The 17,872-nt window shown below is 36.2% G+C and overlaps 1 protein-coding gene across 3 annotated transcripts in view; it reads right to left on the bottom strand.

Annotated features, from left to right (window-relative positions):
• DLC1 (DLC1 Rho GTPase activating protein) overlaps positions 1-17,872 on the bottom strand; it is a 214,811-nt gene that overhangs the window by 111,160 nt on the left and 85,779 nt on the right. For all 3 annotated transcript variants that reach the window (XM_059469726.1, XM_059469727.1, XM_059469728.1), the window contains one exon: positions 17,132-17,165. In XM_059469726.1, the coding sequence (XP_059325709.1) occupies positions 17,132-17,165 (34 nt within the window). The remainder of the gene's footprint in view (positions 1-17,131; positions 17,166-17,872) is intronic.

The raw sequence follows: 17,872 nt of genomic DNA on the forward strand, positions 1-17,872 counted from the left end.
CTAAGAGGCAATACATAGTTAATGTAAATATATCCAAAAGAAGTCTTCTCTATTTGACCAAGGAAGTTTACATTGTATCAATTTTTTAAAACATTGTAATTTCTTCTATAAATGCCTTGCTCACTTGTCAGATCTAACTTCATGCTAGTTGCAAAACTTCATCGTCTGTTGAAAGTTAGATGTTTCTGTAACCTTTTATGGAAAAATGGACTACATCACATTGTTGTGCATGGTTTTTAAAGACATGAATGAATCTGTGGAACTCAAAAAAGGTCATGAAAACCTTTGCAATTACTATATTTATTTTATCAATGACAGCCCCATGAAAGAGCTCTGAAAAAAATAAGAGGAGACCAGGTCTTAACTCCTAACATCTACCAAGCAAGGAAACTCAAAAAAGGCCAGGTAAGTGTGGGGCTGAAGCTTGAAACGAAGAACTGAACTGTGCATTAACAGCAAGCACATGCTGACCTTAGGTCCACTCTGCTCCTCCTTGCCTGAGAACCAATGTGCTGGATTCCTGTTGGGCAAAAAATGCTGACTTACTCTGAAATTCAGTGTCTAGTGTTACTGTAAACACACACTGCTTTTACAGTTCCCAGCAGAGCACTCTCTGCAGCAAGGTTACATGAGCTTTATGTGCCTGAAATGTAATAAAAGATGTTAGTGGTGGGGATTCTCTGAGGAATGGTAGCCCTTAGCAAAAAGAGGAAGGACAAGAGCATGGTAATATATCAACAGTCTATGTAAAGACATAGTGTGATTGTGAACGTGTGATATAATTTTGTAAGTACTAAAGGATAGACAGAAAAATCAGTTCAGCTGGAGCAGATTAGGCGACCAATGCCATGGGCACATTACAGGCTGAAGAGTCACAGAAGGCAGTGGAACAGAGGCAAGTCACATGCACCAGGAGTCCAGATGAGGATGTCTGTGCAGCTCATAGAGGCCAGCACAGCAAATACGAGGCTAGAAGGGGAGATGTTTAGTCTGCAAAAGACAGTCTGTAACAGTCTCAAATTTCTGAAGGAACTCCAAAGTTTCTGTTAAGTAACAGAGGCTGCTGTAGTATCATCTGAATGGCTGTGTAGACACATAGTCCTAATTCTTGGTCAGTTAGAATTGGATATTTTAGGATTTAAGTACATTTTCTACACCTAATTCTCTAAGTCTTGTGCAGCCTCTTTAGGGCACTCATTTCCCACGACACTAGCAGCAGAAGGCTGCTACAAGAAATATTTAATTCTTCAAAGTCTTTTTGCCTGTGTCTCTTATTGCACCAAACTGTCCTCTTATATGGTTCTGGGGCAAATGTTTGCACAGCTTGCTGAAAGTCAGCTCATTAAAACAACATAGGGTAAAAAATAGACCTAATATGAATCATTTCAATGATCCAGTTTACAGCAAATGGTTGAATTCCTGAACTTCGAAGGCAGTGAAATCAAGTTGGGGATGCAACACTGTGACTCACCTTCAAAACAAAGCTCTCTTTCAGGCAGTTACAACTTTCAATCTGTTCGTGCTAAGGTGAATCACAGTCTGGCCCACTGAATACATGAAGAGGGATATATATATTTTGCAAACATAGCAGATTCATGCATAATGAAACCCAGGAATTATTGCTTGAACTGTAAGCCAGACTATAAATTCCATTTAGAAACTGACAGCATGCAGTTGAACACAAATCCACATTGAGATATTAGCTAAACAATTAGGACAACTTTTAGGTATGCCTATCTCAACATTTCAGGTAGATAGACTTCCTAGTGGTGACTGAACATACTACAGCTGATTGCTGTAACACCAAGAGATGAAAAATGAAGTATAGACACCGCAAGAATGTGGAGAAAAGTATTCAACTCCCCTTGAAGAGCTGCATGTTCTCCAACTGGTGAGCTATTCCATATGAAATATGAGATAATTAAGTGTGCTCACCTGGTTGCATGTTGAATGAACACTCCAAAAGAACCATGAAAAAATGCATACAGGAAAGGTAGACGAGGGACACAGGACATCCACTTTATGAGAATCAGTAGACTATTGGCTGCTATATATGCTAACAGAGGAATGTGCTTGTGAGCCTTTGTAGGTGCTACTGAATGAGGAAGTTTCATTCCAGGCTCTGGTTCAGTCTCTAAGTATGCTTTCTGGTCAGCCCTTGCTGGGTGGAGAGTTTATGACAAATACCCCCAGGGGAACTAGATTTCTTTCCTAGCTCTGAAGAAAAGGCTTGAAGGAATGGAAACTTATCAAAGAGAAACTATGAATGAAATGAATTGCTGAATAGGTGTCAAGAAAACTTTAGCAGTAGATGGTAGAGACAAACTTAGTTTGACAGTTTATCATAGACTGAGTAATTGCTTTCTGATGATTGTGCTAGTGAATATGAAAATGCTCTGAAAAATGAGCTGGCAAAACTCCCCTATTCAAGTGACACAACATGACCTACAGTAAGATCCTAAGCTATTCAAGATGACTGGAGTTAAGCCAGAAGTATATATCACAAAAGTAAGGAAAGTGATTCAAGAAAAAGAATGCTGGGTTTGTTATTTTTGTTTCTGATAGCAAAAAAGAATATTATTTAAAAATACTGGACATGCTATGAAAAACTGGTTGGTTCAGGTAAAAACTTTAGCTAGCCTAGAAGAATTAACTGTCCCTTAGAATGAAGATGTGAGCTCACAGTCAGAGGTCTGGCAAGCTTGTTGGGGTCAGCTTTGGAACTGGAGGCTGGAAACAGCACAGACTTTCCTTGGGAAAATCCATCAGGAGATGTTTGGGGCAAGACAGTGAAGGCAGAATGGCTTGGAGAGGAGCATAGGGGTGAAGGGTCTGTGAACAGGAGTCCAGCTCAATCCGGATTGTGGGAATTGGGAACAAAGCCCCTATTTTTTATGAAATGCACTTGGGTGTTAAATCTAAAAAGTCCCAAAATGTCCAGAATAAATTAGAAGGGTGCATAGGAAATGTAATCAAATCTCAATAAAAATGAATCAGTGACCTACAAGGTTTAGCACATTCCTTCATGAATTAATACTGCTCTCAAAATGAAGCACTGCAGCCTAAGCCACAGAGTAATGTCTATCCCTTCACATCTAACCCTGAAAGGACTCACGCTACTAGGAAAGAAGAAATACTGTATTGCATTTTCAAAATCAGGTAAAGATAATTGGATATTACAGAAATGATGCTAGTTTAATCATAATGGTATACCCTTTTTCAAATGTAACTGAAGAGCAGAAATATGCCTCTTAGATTTTCTTACCATAATCTACTTGGATGCTCTTGAGAAATAAACCTTAATATAAATTTTGGCAGCTTTTAAATGTCACTTTGGTCTTAAGTGCTCCTCTGAAGTTATTTTATCCCTCAGTGACAGTTATAGAGGGTCAGCTGATGGTTTCTGTGTTAACACAGGGATATTTCTAATGTCTGGGAATATGAATTAACTTTTTCTTGATCAAGGTAACTTGCTCCAAAATTTTTACTCTTTAGAGCATAAACTAGAGAACACAGCACACTTTCCTTGTTTCTTTAAGGACTGTTCTATGAATGGATGAGTGTCTAATTGCTGCAAGCTCAGGAAAGTAATATGCTTTTGAATTCACTTGACAGTCATTTGACTGAATCAGTGAAATCTTCTGCTTCTTATCAGTGAGATCTGCCATTCAAGGGTCCATTAGAAATAAAAGCAAATTCCATCCTGACTCCTGCTGTGTGAGGCCATTGGTAAGGCAATGCTTCCTCAGTGTTGATAGGGTCAGGATGTTAAAAGTAGGGTGGTTTGCTACTGAATTAATGTGGAGCCCTGTACCTGAGCTTCTTTATTCTCCATCACACACATGAAAGGCTTTCTCAAGTTTCATCAATTTGTTGTTAGGTTGCTGATAGAGTGAGCATTCATGCAGATAACAATTTGCATGCAAGGTATAATTATGGCTACAGTGACTTCCACTTACCCCTTCCAATAACTCAGCATGGTTTGGGAGTGACAGATGAGTACCCAGGGCCAAGCACAGCTCAGCATGACTCTGTCCATTGCACGGGTTTGTGCACAGGAGTGTTGGGGGAGCAAGCTCGGGTACAAAAAGCTGCTCTACAGGGAGCATAATCTGTGACAGCTGGTAGTGCCTACCAGCTCACTGTCAGCCACACCTTTCTTTACAGTTATGCCAGGGATTACCTTGCCCTGCCATTTAGGCAAGCAGCTGAAAATCATTTGTGCCCCACTTTCCAGGTACTTGTAACAGAGCAGTAGATTAGCTAGTTTTCACTGGTTTTTCTTTTTTTTTCCCTCCTGAACTAGTAACTGTTGCATGACAGGTAAACAATTAAAAGGCAAAAGTGCAGTTATCAGATCCAGTTATCTATAACAAACAAAAAAAATTAATTTATCAAATCTGCTTTGCAGCAGAAGTTCAAATGTAAAATCTTGAAGGCAGTTTTTCAGAAGGAGGGAAAGCGGAGAGCAGAGGTAGGTGAAAGCAGTGGTTCAAGTTCTTATGCTAGAATGTCACTGAGGTGTATTTTCCATGAATTACAACAGGCTAAAGATATTTCCACTGAGAGGAGGATTTGCTCCTAAATTTTTATTTGAATCCTCTTAGAAAGGACTAAACCTGGGGAAGTCTGGGGTAGACAAAGGATGTCAGAATGAATTAATCTCTTTGAGCTTTTTGATCAAGATCACTCAATGACAGTTAGTGTGGATCTCCTACCACTACTGGTTTCAAACACGCCCTGGATCTTCTTATCTTCCAAGCATTCATGGATCTTCTCTAGAAAACTACTGGATGTCATGGGCCAAAACTCAAGCAGGAAGAATAATTAAAGAACTGGGACAACTCTGTGTTGGTACTTGAGTCCTTCTCTTGTTTAATTTGTTTTTTCAGATGCTGCTGTGTGACTGTGTTCTTGAAACAGGTGCCCTTTAAACCTTAGTGACTGGATGTGTGCACTTCAAATTATTTTGATATTTAGCCCATAACTTCTTCCGACAATGAAAAAAAAAACTTTGTGACTCAGCCCACAGCTCCTTTCAGAGAGAAAAAATCCCAATTTTGGAAGTACTTTGGTTATGCTGCTTGGTTTCTGTCATATTTCTAAATCTATCTCCTGGATTTCTAAGTAGAGAGGCAAAGAGTACTCACAAGCAATTGTGTAGCACTATACAGGAAAAAGCCAGAAGGGAATACAGGAGGCAGTTATTTTCTGGTTGCCTGCTCTGTGTGCATTTGGCTGGTACTTAATTCAGATTTTCAGCAGCGCTGCTTGTGATTGGTTAATGCAAGTAGAGGATTTTGGTGCTGGAGTGTGTCTAAACTTACTTCTATTTGTTCAAACCAGCTAGAAGTTTACAATTAAAAAAACATACCTCTCTGTTATCTTTGACAATTACAATTTTTGATCTCACTTCAATCTATTAAAATAACTGTCCATACTGCAGCATGCTACAAAGATATGTTGTCTTTTTTTTTTTTTTTTTTCAGTTGCTTTAGTTTTGAGGATTGATTTTGCTTTGTTTAGGGAAACAGGTAAGGAAGCTTAAATAACACATCTCAGGAAATGAAATGGTCACTATATCTTTAAGGGAATTGGAATGCTCTTCCATTGGAATTGGAATGCTCCTAAGAGAGAGGTTTAAGTTAGAGTCATGGGAACTGGTGAACAAAGCACCAAAAAGCATGAAACCCCAACACAGATGAAGCAAAGATTTTCCAGATGTGGAATTTTTTCTATGGATCAGTAGAGTTAGCTTAACTTACTTAAGCTATAATGATTATTTTGAGAAAAAAGAACCAAAACATGGCTCATTTCTTATCTCTCAGTCTTTTAATAGAAATAAATGCAATTTACTTTGCTGAAGATTTTTATCTAGATTTGCTTTATGAAAAGACGTCTGTTTCTTATTCATCTTAGTTTGTCTAATGTGGTGTACATTGCCTCTCTGGAAATGCCTTTGAAATGTGTTGCAAAAGTTAATATATATAGCAGCTTCTTAGATTGGATACTTTATTGGTTAGTTTTCCAAAGTCCATTTCCTCATTAAAGACAAAATGATGCCAAGTTTTGGTGACAACTGTAATATATATGTCTTTACAGTTTTTAGTATGCTCTTTGGTTATGTTTGTGTTTTTATATTCTCACGACATGCACTCATATTTTTCTCTTTGCTATTTACTAAGCTGAAGAATTGCATTGACTTACTTTATTCTGATCATTGGTTGGTTTTCTGCAAATTTTAAGATCCGTCTAGCTTTTGATAGAAAGTGTCCTAACATGTAGATGACTTTTGCTGTTGCTGCAAAATAGTTATAAGTTATATATAACTTATAGTTATATATAACTATAATTTATATAGTATTCTTAATTTGATGATGGATAATCAATACTGTTTCCTGGGGGAAAACCATGCCACTTACAAAACAAAGAAACATCCATGCAATAAAAGTGTACTCAATGTACATATTAGGACTGAATATTCAGTATACTTTTACTACAATATACCAGTTTTGACTCATTAAAATCAAACTCAATACTTAGAGAATGTATTGCATTACTAATTTGGTATTCTAGGCGAGTTTTGGTTTGGTATATAGAGGGTTATGATTTGGCTACATCCTGCAAAAGTCATTGGCAAGAACTTTTATTAATTTTATTGAAGAAAGGGTTATATGAATTAATTTCTCTGTTATTAGTTTGTTTAGTCTTTTTTTAAAGCTGTGTACAGCTTTAGCATCTGCAATCTACTGAGGTGAGGAGCTCCACAGCTCAGTTCTAGATTGCCTCCCCCTGTTTGTTTTGAATCTGCCACCTCTGTTTGATGTCGTCTCATTCTTTTACAGGAAGAGACAAGCAATTGCACATAAATTCAAATGTTTATTGACACAGAGTGATAAAACATGGACATCTATTGTACTGGTAGACAAAAAAAAGATAAGGTGCAAAAATTAACTGTTGAAAGGAACAGCAGGTATTAAATCTGTGACTGAAAAAAGCCAGTCCTGCTTCAAGCTCGGAGAAGAAAATCCTACTCTAACTAGCTTGCCAGGAACAGTGTCTTCTACATCATCCATAGTTATTGTCTGATCCTGCAAAAGCTCATTGAATGGCTGCTGAAAGACATTTTCCTACAAATGCTAGGGTGGATCCATGGTTCAAAACACAGGGCCAGACTGAAGTCCCAAGGGCATTCTGTACAAAAAGGACTAGTCTGAGATCTTCTAAAAGGGGAAAAGAAAGAAATTTTAAGAAAACTATATAGCTTTAATTTTCCTGTCACAAATTCACTGACAATGATGAATTTATAGCTGATAAAATTGATTAGCCTGATACACATGCTAAAGTTGTACCAGACCAGGTACATGGGTTACAAATGTGGAGCAGACGTTTGCTGAAAGCACTGACACAAAAAATGTTATCCCACTCACAGACTTAGTATGAGATATACCACCAAAACAAAGCCTTGGCATTTTCTGAGCATTCCGTAGTTCCATCCCTGTTTTCAGAGCCTGCTATGGTAACTACATGAGAAAAATATTTCTGGTGTATTGATGGATTGTTCTATAAACAGTTAACCAATTGATAGATGAATTCTTGACTAAAATCTCAGTTTTTCTTTTCCTTCGTGCAATATGAAAACACGATCCAGGAAAACTGTAAATTAGACACCTGCCTAGAAGATGTTATGCCTCATTTAATTCTTTTCCTTGCCTTTTAACAGATATTTCAACTGCTCTTTAATTTCAAGCCTGTATTTTGATATATATTAAAATCCATGGTTACTTTCTTCTTTGCCTTTCAATTCTGCTCATAGGCAGCTACTAAGATATGATATACCTGGCTAACACTCTGAAACTGGTTACCAAATATTTCCTTTCTTTTAGGCCAATATACAGCAGCAGCTGCAACTCAAACCAGAATTGGCTGGGATTTAAAGGAATGACCTAACAATTGATTTAAAGAGAATATTCACATAGAGAAACTTTCAGAGAAATAATTTTAGACTGGGATTTAGCAAATTTTGACTTCCAAGGTTAGTCCAAAGTCATGTGACTAGAATGATCATCTGCAGGAATAACTCCTTGTAGATTTATAGTTTAGAAACCATTTGGCAATTTTCTCTATCAATAAACTTTTTTTAAAATAATTCTTGATTTGTAATACTTATAAGTTAAGCAACCATTTCAAGTAGTTATCTGATTATTTCCTAAAAAGTCATGAAGGAAATTCACTAACAGTCAAAATTAACACAGAGGTAGACTGACAGAGGTAATAAAGCATGAGGCAAGACTTTGCATATAAGAATTGTACACTGGTGAATTTTAAAGACCATGGGCATCTATCACATATTGGAGGACCAGCATTTGATTCAATTGCCATTACCTGATAAGTGCAAAAGCAATCTAATTTTACAAGAGTGTTTGGAGAGAAGATTTGAGAAAATTGTTAAACTTGATGACTAGCTATCACAAGCTATTTAAAATCTTCAGGATAATGAAAAACAATTTTTGTCGGTGTAGTTGGTATCTTTCAGTTTATAGATAATAAAAGGTCTAGAGGTCTAGCTGCTCAGGCTGAGCACCCTATGGGCAGAAGCCACAATTCTCTCAAACATGACTTGCTATAGCAGAAGACATCCAGAGCACAGGTTGACATTTCCATCAAGGAAAAAAGAAACCCCAGTCTGAGGCACCTGTGACATTGCAGTTACATCCAGACCTATCATTGTCCTGCCAAGGATGGTTCTGCATCAGGAAGTCACTTTGCCTCCAGGTGTGCCTTGTCCGAAGTGTGCTTTTGGGTGTCTGTCACCGGAGTTTTCAGCACCTCCTTAGAGAAATGTAAATAATCATGTCACAGGATCATAGAGAAATAATCATGCCTTCTCATCAGACATCAAAGGCCTCTCTCTTTTCCCTAAGAATTTTTGAATAGTGATTTTTTATTCTAGTAAATGTAAGCACCTCAAGTGTATAAGGAACAAAAAACAAGCTCATGTTCCAGTGGTTTGGAACTGAAACCATTTCTTACCCTTATTTTTTATCAGACAAAAAAGAGGTTATCTTGTAACAATTAATTTAAAGTATTCTAAGCTCTTCATATTAAACATGGTTTAAAATAGTTCAACTTTTATTTTTTTGTTCATCTTCAACAACTCTGAAACAGTTCAGCAGTTCAAGTCCTACTTTCAAATATGAACACAGGAGCATAATATATTCCAGATGTTTTGAATGTTGTCTAGGAATCCAAAGAAGCAAAGAAGAGCATCTTACATTTTTTCAGAAATGACTAGGTATCATTATTTCGTGCCACTGCCCAGAAGTAACCTTGACAAGAAATTGATGCAAAATTAGCAGCTTGTTTTTCATATTCAGGTACCTAAATAACTACTAAAATTTAGTCAAAAGTTAATTTAAAAATTTGGCTGTTGGCATCTCAGCTTTTCAGAAACTGCCTCTATTTCTGGACACTGAAAAAGAAAGACCATCACCTGATTTCCAAATCAACAGTCACATAATTACTTTAGAAACCACAACCTAATGACTGCATGTCGGTGTTAATTAGGACCAAGTGAACTAGTTTATAGTTCATTTGAATCAACACATGTCTTTGCCATGAACTCAGTCTGAAGAAAATTAGCCTAGAAATAACTTGATTAATTTGTTATCAGCATTCTCTGTTACACTTTTTATAGCCAAAAAAGGGAAGAAAGAACAACTTGATCATGTTTGATTTAAAAGCTATTTTTGGTCAGGGACTACCTCTTTTAGAATGTTTCTGATGTCCAAGTCAAAAAGAGACTACAACGTGGCCTGGGTAATATAAATGCTACCAAGTCACTGTACCTGATACATAACTTTGTACTGAGAAGCCACTTGATTAAAATTAATTATATGACACTAGCCGGAATATACTGAGTATTAGTTTACAATCTGTTTGATGGTGCTCTAAAATCTGAACATATGATTACTTATTATGTAACACAAAATTGAATTTGCTGCAAGTAACAAATTTGTGGGTCTCCTGCTCTATTTTCTGTTTTGACAACAAAGAACACAATTTCCACTATATTTTTCTTTTGTAAATTGGGATTTTACAGTTTGTAAGAGTGGATAAATAAATGATACAAACTGGCTGGAGAGCAGCTCTATGGAAAAGGCCCTGGGGTGCTGGCAGACAGTGAGCTTTGCATGAGCCAGCAGTGTGCCCTGGCAGTAAAACGAGCTGGGGATGGATGGATCAATAAAAGCATGGTCTGTAGGTGGAGGGAAGGGATTATCCCTCTCTATGCAGTGCTTGTGAGACCACACCTGTAACAGTGAGTCCAGTTTCAGGATCCTCCCAACGCAAGAAGGACATTGATAAAAGGGACGTGCAGGGGACAGCCACCAAGCGGGGCAGGGTCTGGATCACTCGGCCTGTGAGCTGAGCCTGCAGGACTTGTTCAGCCTGCAGAGATGGCTTCTGGGGTCCTACCTGCAGCTCCCCAGGACTTGACAGTAGGCAACAAGCAGATGGAGCTTGGCTCTTCATATTGTGCATGTGAGGATGACAACAGAGCAGCGCGAGGCATGAGCTGAAACCAGGAAGGAGCAGGCTGGACATTAGAAGAATGACTCCTCAGTAAAGACAAGACAGCAGAGGAGCACGTAGCCTACAGAGGTTGCACAGGCTCTCTTCATGGAAGTGTTCAAAACTGGACTGGACTAAGACTTGAGCAATCAAGTCTGAACTCAGGGCTGGCCTGCTTGAACACACAGTTGGAGAAAGAACTTCCAAAGAGAGTTATTCTTTGAATAACTCCTTGAAGAGAGTTATTTGTTTAAATGTGCTTCACTAATAGGTGATGTAGTCTGATCTTACAGTATATCAATCTGTGATTAAATATTATTAATATCAAATATCTTTAAAATAATGCTAATTCTCGGATTTTTTATAGTCACATAATTTCTGTGATAAAAACAACTTGTATTAAATAGGGAAGTGCATGTTGCCTTAGAAACACACTGGATTGAAAGGTTTAGCGTGATGGCTGGGAGCAGTAATCATTCAGCTGGTATTATATAAAGTTTTATTCCTATCAGGGAACTATCTTGATTTGAATAAGGTAATTTTGTTACTTAAGAAAATACATTAAACTGGCAGAGAAATCAAGATTTGATTGCTCACCACAGGAATATAAGACACTTGAGCACAGCCTGTCTCCTCTAAAATGAAAAAGGACATATGAATATTTATCAAATAAATATTTAAAGTTATTTCCATAATTAATGAAATCATCAAAGAGCCTAGAAAGCTATTATAATTTAAAAAAACCTTAAGAATATTATAAAATATATGTATGTATAATACAATGTAAAAATAGTGGCCTAGCCTTGTTACTAGCCTGAAATAATTCAGTTAAGCTTCTTTTTCTAAGCATTTAAACATGTAAGTAAATGAGATTATATTAAAGATATGAAAAAACTAATCTCCTTTGAAGATAACAACAGCATATTTTGACTCAAGAAGATCTTCCAAAAAATGTAAAAGCAGGTCCATACTAATGGCCCATACTTTTTCCACAAAGCAGGTGGGAAAAGAAAATAGAAGCTTACTAAGGAATTTCATGCACAACAGGTTCTGCTAGTTCCCAGATACTGCAGATGTATTTAATCACTATAAAATTTTTTAATAGAAATAGTTTTAGGCATCATCCTGCTTCTAGTGCATTTAGCATGGTTTAAAGGGGACTTTTATATGAAAGCTGCAGACCTAGGACCTCCTGGTTCCTCCAAAACATAAAGAAAATTGCAACAGCACCTTTGGCTTCACACAGTGCTATGTGGATTTTAAAGTTTGTATGTTTATGTCCACATGCCAGTGAATATGGTATGACTTTTAAAAGTGAAGTAATTTATTCAGAAGAACAACTACACTAGTGTGTGGTTAATAAACCACTAAAAATAAAATACCAAAAATCCTGACATTAGCTATTTTACTGCATTTAGAAAAAAATAAAGAAAACCAAAGAACCAAAAATTATTAGCAATCTTAACACAAAAGGTCAGCTTTCAGGATCTCTTGGCATCATCATTTTTTTTCTAGTAATAAAATGAATAGCAATGGAATAAAACTGTATCTATTAACATCTATTAGTGTTTTGCAGCTATCCATGCATTTTCTAGCAGAGCTTCTAGAACTGTTTTTCAGTATGACAAATTGAAGTATGAGTGCTCCCCTGACATTGTTATTTAGAAAACAAACATCAAATTTTATAACTGTTGCAACATTGACAATAAAAAAGGATTACCTAACTAGAAGCTAGTACTTCATACTAAGGTCTCACAAAAACCCTAGTAAGACTGTTCTTCTAAAACCAGATAAAACAATTGCTAAATGGAACAATTAATAATTCATTTTGCCTAGTTTATTTTACAATACTGGCTAGAGTTATTGTAAGGCAGCCAGAAAACTAGTAACTGTGCCAATTACCTTGTATTTCTCTCCAGTTTATCTGGAAATTATTATCTTGTAGCCAAGTTGAATTTCGTAATGTTTGCTCTAGGTTCAAAACAGTTTATTATATGCATGAGCTCTTAATGACTTTATGAAAACGGAGCATCTAGTGAATACTGCTCAGAGAAAGAATTGCTTTCTCTGGATCTAGAATAAGTTTGTAAAATCTAGTGAAGATTTCTTTTTTTCCCTTTTGATTAGAGCTGCAGTTAAATGAAATGGAATAAAAAGCCCTCTACCTAATGAGCCAGGCATTTGGTCTTTTATGTGCCTGGTTGCATGATAGTGAACCCGTCGTACTGGATTTTCCAGGTCCTCCTGCTGTGAGTCCTCACAGACAGCCGACCCACCTTGTCATCACTCCATCACCTCCTGCTCTGCAGCTCATCTCACCATGGGGCTGTGCACCAAGTGTCCTCTGCTGCCTGACACTGACAATAAGAGCCTGGGAGAGGAAAAACCCTCTCATTAAGGCCTCTTTAATCACCTCTGTATTATCTTCCTTCTGAATCAAAAGACAACCAGGAAAATTAACACCAAAGGAGAATAGAACCTGTACTTCATTAAATACTGTCTTTGCCGGAAATCTAGAATGGATGCAAGAAAAAAAAAAAGAAAGATTTGTTCACTGCTAGGCCCATATTTTAATACTGACACTGGGGAGCTTTCAAGAACTGTATGCTGGCGAGAGATCCACTGATGCTATTTTTTACTGTGCTTCATGTTTTATCCTCTTGTTGTCTTGCTGATTATCAAAACACAGTGTGAAATGGGCTATCAGATCTGTTGTACTACATATCATGGTCTGACACTTTTATTTGTGCTGAAGTAGATCTCTCTAACTTGATAGTTAGAGAGAATACTGAGATTTACCCAAAAAGGCTGTGCACTTTTCCCACAGTATATTTTTAAAGCACAAGGGAATATTTTGATAGCATCATGAAAACTCAAAAGCATGCTCAATTCCTATTCTCACTTAAAAGAACTGATATATTATAATCCTGAACATTATGGACCAATGGTGTTAATATTTACTTAAAATTTGTTTAGGGCTAGACTAAACCTTCTACCCTGTCTATTGATAGCACATAGTTTCTTCACCTCAAGAGAAATAATCTGTGCTAGCCTGTGTCCAGATGTGGATATTTGCTCTGCTTCTCCCACTGGCTCTGTTGTAGCAATGTTTCTAAGCCACAGAGTTCACTATTCCCTACAAATATTTGAGGATAAATTGGGAAAGCATGAAGCAGGTACACAAAGAGACTTAGGCAATATTTTAATATTGGCTTAAAGTCATTCCACCTTTGTTTTGGGAACACCACTCCAGAAACAGAAGTTAGCCCTGGGTTGGGAAGCTCACAGTGGATTCATTGTACTGAATATTGGTATGTGTGTCAGAGCCGTCTCGAGCCTGCAGTTAGAGGAGAGTTAACTGATACCATTCATGAAGTCTCATATGTGAATCACATCAGTAAAACAGATGCTGATATACAGCCATGTGAACCAAAGGTTCAGATGCTGATTATTTTTAGACTATAAATGGAGTCAACACTACAAACTCTGACACATTATTGACAGGTGTGCTAAACTCTCCATCCTTCAAATATCTTCACAGTTTTTGTACAGAATTGGAGAACATAAATCACAACAGTCAGCAAGGTGAGCAAAGGCATGCAAATATGTAATTTACTCAAAAGGAAAACAGATTAATCTGAAAAAATAGTGTTTTGAATTTGGTTTCTGGCTTGCATTCTTAATGTAGGCGCCAACATTACTTGTCCTGAGTCATCTCTTGGCTTGAACCACCATTTTCTCTGACTGTGCATACTGCTTGATCTTAACTTCTACCTCAGAATATTATTTTGAAAGATTTATTTTTTCAACATTGCCAGAAATGTCAACAATATTGAGACTTCTTAAAAATGCATTACTCAGAACTAGCTGATGCCACAGTACATCATTTGCAATGCCCCAATTCACACAAGTGGCAGCAATTTGGCTGGTGTTTAGGCATGACCAATGTTCTGCTCAATATACTGATCATTTATAGATTTTTGCCAAAGGCACTTTGCAATTGCATGTTTTACGGCGCTTTCCACTATTAAAAAAAAAATTGTTATGCAACTCTTGAGCTATTAATTGACATAAGCAACAATGTTGTCAGATGTTTGGCTTTGCTCCAAATCTAAAAATGGTATGTGAGTGTTTTGGTTTTTTTGATAAGTACTCCATCTTATGGAGTTTGCGTTTGATGTCAAAATTTACTGCTTGTTGGAAAATATATAAGATTGAAAAAATATTTCATTTCAAGGATTAAAAGATGCTATAAACATGATCAGTAATGTGTGAACTTCTAAGCTGCTTAAGCAGCTTAGTCCATTTAAGGGTCTAAATGTTTGGTTGCCTATAGGAAAAACATTTGAAATATCAAGATGTCTGGAGTCTACAGAATAAAAAGTCTTGTTAAAACAGGGGTTTATTTCTGTATATATAACATTTCTAAACCAGAAACATTGTAATAACAACCTTTGTACTTTCTTGTATTTCTTATTCCAGTCCCAGATGGAATCAAATATTAGTAAGTAGAAAAGAGGGACTTACAAGAGAATATTAGTTCAAATTCTCAAAATGAGAAAAGATGTTTCACTAGAAATTTTGAATGCATTTCTATCCAATTGTAATACAATGCCATCCAGTCTCTTTACCTGCAAAGTTATAAGCTCTGCCAGCAATACAATAAAAAACTTCTTTTTGTTCTGTGATATTTTGTGATACGTTTTGGTTTGCTTGTGATAATATAAACTAGAAAACTTTTGATTGTTGGTATTTCCAAATAAATATCAAAATTAGCATTTCTTTTGTTCTCTTACAGCAGACAAGAAAATACATTCTATTATTTTGAAGGCTTTCACACCTTAGGTATGTCTTTGTCATTCATGACTATAGGTAATGTTATTCTGGTGTATTGAAAGCAGCAATGATCAAACACTGGCAAATTACCTTGCAAAACATGGGACCTGACTGCCTGAATCAAGATCAAATTGCACTTAATTAAAATAACACTTCCTGCCCCTAGAACCAAGTGATTAGGCCTGATCTTAATAATCATCTCCCTCATGAATTCTCACTATTGCAAAATAACCCATCATAATCTCAGGATCTTCTGAGCTGTAGAGTTAAATTAAAGCCAAAACTGATTAAAAGGCAACCATATAGTCATTCTCAGTTTAGCTTGTGCTCATATGCATGGAAATGTCAGCAAACTGACATCATATGGCATGAACTTCCACTTAATGTTTGTAAGATTAAATATAATACTGTACACAGAAAAACATAGCACAGGAGTCTGACCAGAAAGAAGGAAAGGAGAGAGAGCCTTATATGCATATGTACAGGTTATAAAGTCTATGTAATAAATACATTCATTTTATATTATTACCAACACTTACATCATAGGTAGTTTTGACACCAAAAGATGAAGCATAGATCTTTGAGTTTTATTTGAAAATAGCTACAAATGGTATGGCCAGTTATATATAACTATAATCAGTTTGTATGTTTTGACATAATTTACAACCTCAGAAAAAGAAACACCAAATAATGCTGCCTATGAAATCTATAAATAAAAATCTTATTAAACATGGGTCAGAGTTTGGGAATTATTTCTGAACATCATTCAACATTCTGAGCTAAAGTAACAACATTCTGAGCAGACAGCTCCACAGCTTTTATAGTACTGACTGTTATTGTGGACTTTCTCTGAAACATTTTTTAACCTATTCTTCTACCCTAATAAGCAAAAGAGAAGAAACAATCTGAACCAGGGTAATGCAAGAAAACATCAACAATAAAAATCAGACATAAATCTGAATGCCATGTGGCATTTGGATATTCTGAGGTATTTTTCAAGCTATATTCAAAGTACAGTAACAAATTATCAATTAAATTAAAAGACAAGCAACCAACAGTGATTCTCAAGAGCAATAGTGCTGAGTTCCCCAGTGTTTATCACAAGAATTTGAGAGTGTCTAGCAGGCAATCAGTAATAGATTTCACACAGCAGCACCAAAGCACATAGTGTTCAGAGGGCACATATAACAGAAAAGAAAAGAAAAACAATTTTTCAATATTCTAGAAGTACTTAGCCAAAACAAATGTTATTATCTCCAGTGAAATACTCCAGGTAACTGAAATTTCTTGCCATATATAAAGATAGACAGTAAAGCTTACACCAAATCAAAAGTCAAATTCAACTGACTTGAGAAAATCCATTTGCATCCGTGTTGGTTAATTGAGACATCTAATAAATTGTAATACATGTTAACACCAAATAACAAGTTACTAACTACAGGAATACTGATGTGTAAGGAGGAGCTGCAATTCAGCTTTGTAGGAGAGTTTCAAACATCTTCATAAATATGACACAGAAAACTGGACTGCATTTTAGAAAGAGAAATTACCCTAGTCAGGAAACAACAGATAGCCTTTACATAGACACTGGTCAAATCTGCAATCCTATATGTTTGAAAGCCCCCAGTTGAAGCCTGTCTTTTATCACTTAGTTAAGCATCAGGGTATTCCAAAAACAAATACAACAAGGAAATGAGAAAATGAGCAAATATTTACTCACCAGCCTTCTCCTTCTCTGAAATAACTGGCATAGCCTGAAAGAAAAAAAAAATACCACTATTAAAAAATATTAGGGACTATTTAGGGGATACCAAATTAGGGAAACACTATGAAATCTTGAGGTAAATGTTGTGAGTGTCTAGAAGATCTGGAAAAAACTGCAGTCTCACCGTTAAGCACTCTGGAGAGAAACATACAGCTCCCATTTGAGTGTCTTACAATCTATTGTAAAAGTAATTACCAGTAGAAAGGACTAGTAGAGAAGGGAGGAGATGGCGTTAATAAGATATTATGATTACATTTTGAAATAATCATCCTAAGAACACACAATCACAAAATTCCACTGGGAAATTACTTCATAATTTTGAGAGAGGAAGACAAAATTTGTGTGGCTGGGGATTATACAGAAATGCCAAATTTCTCTTTTGTAGGCTCAAATATGTGCTGCTCTATAATATAGCAATTTCTTACTTTTTGTGTAAATTTTCAGAGACAAGTAATAGAATTGTTTTCATATTGGCTGTAATTGTTTCTGGACTTGGGAAATTGTATGAGACTTCTTTTTTTGCAATGGATGCAAATTTTGTTTCATATTATAATTTTCTTTCAGTCTAATATAGAAGAACTTTCTGAGTGTATTTGCCCTAAAAAAAAGAGATTATAGATTGAATGAACAGTAAAGTGAAAATTATATGTCAAAAGAAAGAATTTTAAAATGTGCATATAGGATAGAGGTTATAAA

This window comes from Ammospiza nelsoni, chromosome 4 (assembly GCF_027579445.1).
Source record: "Ammospiza nelsoni isolate bAmmNel1 chromosome 4, bAmmNel1.pri, whole genome shotgun sequence".
In the NCBI taxonomy this organism is placed as follows: domain Eukaryota; kingdom Metazoa; phylum Chordata; class Aves; order Passeriformes; family Passerellidae; genus Ammospiza; species Ammospiza nelsoni.